The 5,377-nt window shown below is 37.4% G+C and overlaps 1 protein-coding gene across 1 annotated transcript; it reads right to left on the reverse strand.

Moving 5' to 3' along the window:
• Window positions 1-953: 953 nt before the first annotated feature.
• LOC115517015 (olfactory receptor 4F21-like) lies at window positions 954-1,889 on the reverse strand. Its single transcript, XM_030320191.1, has one exon. The coding sequence runs from the start codon at window positions 1,887-1,889 to the stop codon at window positions 954-956; it is 936 nt and encodes a 311-aa protein (XP_030176051.1).
• Between the last annotated feature and the right edge of the window lie 3,488 nt (window positions 1,890-5,377).

Genomic DNA, 5,377 nt, shown 5'->3' on the forward strand with positions numbered 1-5,377 from the left:
CAGTCTGTGAGTTCGAGCCCTGCATCGGGCTCTGTGCTGATGGCTCAGAGCCTGGAGCCTGCTTCCGATTCTGTGTCTCCCTCTCTCTCTGCCCCTTCCCTGCTCATGCTCTGTCTCTCTGTGTCTCAAAAATAAATGAAAACATTAAGAAAAAAAAAGAATGTAAGATTGTTTTATACCATGAGCTGCAAAAATTTTCTGCCTGAGTACTTTTCTTTGGTTATCAGAACTGCTCAACCTACTACGTGGGGAAGCCTGGAACTGCCATGGGGTCATTGCCTCAGAACTACCCCAACACAGAAATACAGCTTCTTAGTCTCTTAAGTGAAACAACTGTATATTATAGAATATGTACATTCTCCTAGAGAGCCATAGCAGAATTGAACCCCAATGTCCACATAGTAGAATACCCATTAATATACCCTCTGTTGGCATCTGTGTTTTTCCTGTCCCATGTCTCCACTTCTGAAAAAAATGTGTTCCTGGTGCCCCATCCAAATAAACTCTGGGCCTTGAATTTGTCTCTGTGTCTTCTTTTAAAGAATAAGAAAAGCCAATGGGCCATACACACACACATACATACAGCACACACACAGCAATTTAATGTGATGGACATTCATCCATTCATAATAACAAATTTACAAGTTATTTTTAAAGCTTATGAATAGCAGAAACAGTGTTATTACATTTTTATTGGCAAAATAACCAAAAATTCAAAATTAAAATGTTGTCAGATTATGCTATTCTCTGTTAGAATATCAATTCTTTGTATGATGAATTTACAACTTCATGATAGTTTTGGTAATGGTCTTATACTTCACAGATGAATTAGTAGCGGTAGTAGTGGCAGATGATAAGTTTGTGCAGGATATGTTAAATTTGAGGTGCTTATATAGGGATGGGTCAGCGTGCAGTGGGGTGTTTAGTTTTAGAGCTCCCTGAAAAAGATGTAGTCAACAAAATTTGGAGTTAGATATCCTTTTGTGCAGTCTTTTTATAGATAACCTTATGTCTTTGTTCCTTAGTGTATAGATAACAGGATTCAAGACAGGGGTAATAGCGAAGTCTACAACAAACAGATTTTTATCAATTGAAGGTGGGGGAGAAGGCCAGACATACAGAAACATGCATGGAGTGAAAAACAAAAACACTACAGTGATGTGAGCTGACAAAGTGACAAATGCCTTGGATAATTCTCCTGAAGAACGTTTCCAGACAGTGATCAAAATGAATGAATAGGAAAGGATTAGCAGGAAGAAGGTGCCCATGCTCATGAAGCCACTGTTGGCAGTAACAATAAACTCAAACTTGGCCGCATCTGTGCATGCAAGTTTTATGATCTTAGGAAAGTCACAGTAAAAGCTATCCACTTTATTAGGACCACAAAAAGGCAAGTTTATAACAAATAAAAACTGAGACATAGCATGGATCACCCCAGTTACCCATCCAGTGATTACAAATGAAACACATATTTTAGGGTTCATGATGCTCAGGTAGTGAAGAGGCTTACAGATTGCTGTGCACCTGTCAAATGCCATGGCTATGAGTAACACCATCTCCACTCCTCCTATGATGTGGATGAAGCATATCTGTGTCATACAACTTTGGAAAGAAATTACTTTGTATTCATTTAAGAGGTCTATGATTATCTTTGGAACTGTAGTAGAGGAAAGACCCACATCAATGAGGGACAGGTTGGCCAGCAGGAAGTACATGGGAGAATGTAGGTGAGAATCAAAAATTACCAAAAACAAAATAAAAAGGTTTCCCAAGATGACCCCTAAATACAGCAAAGAACATATCAAAATAAGAAAAAGTTTTTTCTCCCAAGAGCAAGAAAGGGCCAGTAACACAATTTCAGTGACCACAGAGTCATTTAGTCCACCCATTGACGGGGACAGGAGAGCTGATTTTCAAGTGACCTGAGGATAAAAAAAACAGTAAGCATCACGGGCAGAAAGATAGATTCCCTATTTGCCTTGCTAATTAGGTTAGATATAATTCACTGAGAGAAGAAAAATGAATTTGGAAGAAAGAAAGTTAACAGCAAATTTATTATGGAGAGGGGATATGTGGGGGCACCTGAGTGGCTTAGTGGGTTAAGCATCTGACTTTAGCTCAGGTCATGATCTCGCAGCTCATGGGTTCAAGCTCTGTGCTCGAACGCCAGGCTCTGTGCTGCCAGCTTAGAGTCCTGTGCTGCCTGCTCAGAGCCTGGAGCCTGCTTCGGATTCTGTGTCCCCATCACCCTCTCAAAAATAAATAAACATTAAAATAATAAAGGGGATATGTGAGGAAAAATGTGACTGTAAATTTTGCAGATAGAGCCAAAAGGGGTTACTTTAATTTTCATCTCATACCTAAATCTTTAAAAAATTTTTTTTCTCAAAGAATTCTAGATCATTTTCCTAACAATTGCCCTAAGTGTTCTCACACCACATAAATGTCAGCTTTTCTGTTGCACCCCCATTAATACTTTCATACTAATTCTCTATTCTCTTATCTGAACTTTTCTCAGCCCCTTAAAATTTCCCTTCTTCACTGGACTTATAGAGATGACCATGACAAAAGTATTTGAACATATCCCATCACTCCCTACATTGGGCTTTTTAAGTTTAAATGGAACTCAGATACACAGGTTTAATAATTTTAATGGTTTATTGCATGATTATCATATTAGTCCATGATAACTTTTAATAAACAAATTGCTTAATGACAAGCTAAAAATAAAATAAAATAAAATATTGCATATCTGAGAGCAAAGAGGAATAAATGTTACCAAAATTAATAAGTCTAATGATCACAGATAACAGATTTGAATGTCTCCTGTATTTAGGGAATTGTGGTAAGTACATTATTTCTTTCAAAACTCTCAATGACTAAAAGCTAAGTTCAATTTTATTATCCCCACTTCACAAATGAAACCATGCCTGGGAAGGATGAAGTGGCAAAGCCAGGACTGTATCAAGAGCTTTAGGACTTTAGAGTGCATTCTTCTTATTTTTAATGTAATTTATTGTCACATTGGCTTACATACAACACCCAGTGCTCATCCCAACAAGTGCCCTCCTCAGTGCCCATCACCCATTTTCCCCTCTCCCCCCATCAACCTTCAGTTTGTTCTCTATATTTAGGAGTCTCTTATGGTTTACCTCCCTCTCTCTCTGTTTGTAACTATTTTTCCCCCTTCCATTCCCCCCCTTAACTTCTGTTAAGTTTCTCAAGATCCACATATGATTGAAAACATATGATATCTGTCTTTCTCTGACTGACTTATTTCACTCAGCATAATACCTTCCAGTTCCATCCACGTTGCTGCAAATGGCATGATTTCATTCTTTCTCATTGCCAAGTAGTATTTCCATTGTATATATAAACCACATCTTCTTTATTCATCAGTTGATGGACATTTAGGCTCTTTCCATAATTTGGCTATTGTTGAAAGTGCTGCTATAAACATTGGGGTACATGTGCCCCCTATGCATCAGCACTCCTATATCCCCTGGATAAATTCCTAGCAGTGCTATTGCTGGGTCATAGGGTAATTTTATTTTTAATTTTTTGAGGAACCTCCACACTGTTTTCTAGAGTGGCTGTACCAGTTTGCACAGCATTCCAAATATACTGTAGTCCTCTTCAAGGGTCTAGATGCATCAACCATTTTCTTTCATCTTTCATCTGAACTTTTTACTTTCCTTGGTGTGTTACACATTGTATCTCTCCTTCAAAAATTAAATCTGTGAAGGATGGGAGTGGGCTATCTTCCTTTTTTCCCCTCTACTCTCTAAAACCCTTCTCAGGTAAGTTTATTTTAATGTATACATTCTATTTATTGAACAAGCCAAAACAAGCTTGCTTGCACTCCAGAAAAAACTTTTAGAGAAGTTGCCAGGGATTCAGCACACTATAGTCTACATAGAAAAATGTCACATATGATAATGTTTTCAGTCTTTGTTACATACCTGTTGTCCAAATTTGATACTAATGATCTTGCATTGTTTTTGAAATTCCTTCCGTCATTGGATGTTACATATGTTGCCATTCCCAAAGCATTTTCCACACTAGTTCATGCCAAGAGAACACATATCTGTTCTCAATTTGGGGTGGGGGGGTAGGTTCTTATCTTAGCCCTGGGGTGAAATATGATAATCTATATGACTTGGCCATGGATTGGTGCAAGAGGGGCATGTAGCCTAGACTTGATGAGATACAGAGTAATGCCTTCTGTGAAAGGTTTTATTTCCCAGATTCAAATATAAAGATTAATGTGACGAAGGCTCTTTGTCTAGCCTTTTTATTCCTGAATTCAATATTAAGGTGATGACTAAAGATGCAGTAATCATGAGCTCTGGGTGTCCACATGGTAAGGACGGTAGTATGAACAGATAGAAAAATAATCCAGTCTAAATGGTCTTTGACGTCTGCAAAGATCTACCTTCTGATATCTTGTAATGTGAGAAAAAATACTCCCTCCCCCCACTTATCTTTGAGTATTGATGTGACTCAAGCTGTAAAATATTTTTTTAATTCCAAACATGTAGTTTTAAGTACTCACCACTTATGGAAGATTTCAATATCTATAGCGCTATTCCTGGACTCTAGGATAATATATCCAAGGCTGTATTGTAGTACATAAATGGACATCCCTCAAGCACTTTCAAATTAAAATGTGCAGGGCTGAATTCATGATTGTATCCTCTTTTTAATCCCTTAGAAAATATCATGATCATTCTCTCAGATGCTTAATCCAGGGATCTTCGAGGCACCTTTTCTCCTCTCTCACCTTATATGCCAGTTGGAAAATTGTACCTTCTGAATATTTCTGTTTCATCTCCTCATCTCCATTTCCACTGTCAGTTTTATTTCAGGTCTGTATATTTTTTGTACTTAATGACCAAAAAGCCTTCTGAATGATATCTCTGCCTCCAATCTTACCTACGTTTAGTATGTTCTACATTCTGCTTTCAGATTTGTCTATCTAAAGATCAAATATGGTCATGTTACTCTTCTATTTCATCTTCTGATTCTATCATGGATAAGCTAAAATTCAATAGCATATCACGTCAGACCCTTTATAAACTGAACATGTTACTGTATTTTTTCACATTTCTCTGCTCTTGAATATGATTTCAACTGTGTTATTCCTGGTCATTACTATGTGGAAACATACTTGCCTATAAGACCTGATAGACTTGGTTGCCATTCTAGTTCTGCCACTTAGGGGCTATATAAACTAGGGCAAGCTAGCCAATGATGCCGATGGTATTTATTTGTCCATAACATAAATATAACAAATAAAATGTTGTGAGAATTTTACATTATATGAGTTTAACTATCTGACAGAAGTATTACTTCCCTTTTTCCTTATCCTTCAAAA

This window comes from Lynx canadensis, chromosome B3 (assembly GCF_007474595.2).
Source record: "Lynx canadensis isolate LIC74 chromosome B3, mLynCan4.pri.v2, whole genome shotgun sequence".
NCBI lineage: Eukaryota > Metazoa > Chordata > Mammalia > Carnivora > Felidae > Lynx > Lynx canadensis.

Bases quoted from the DNA above. Each gene is read 5' to 3' on its own strand.
- LOC115517015 (XM_030320191.1), bottom strand. From the start codon at position 1,889: ATGGGTGGACTAAATGACTCTGTGGTCACTGAAATTGTGTTACTGGCC.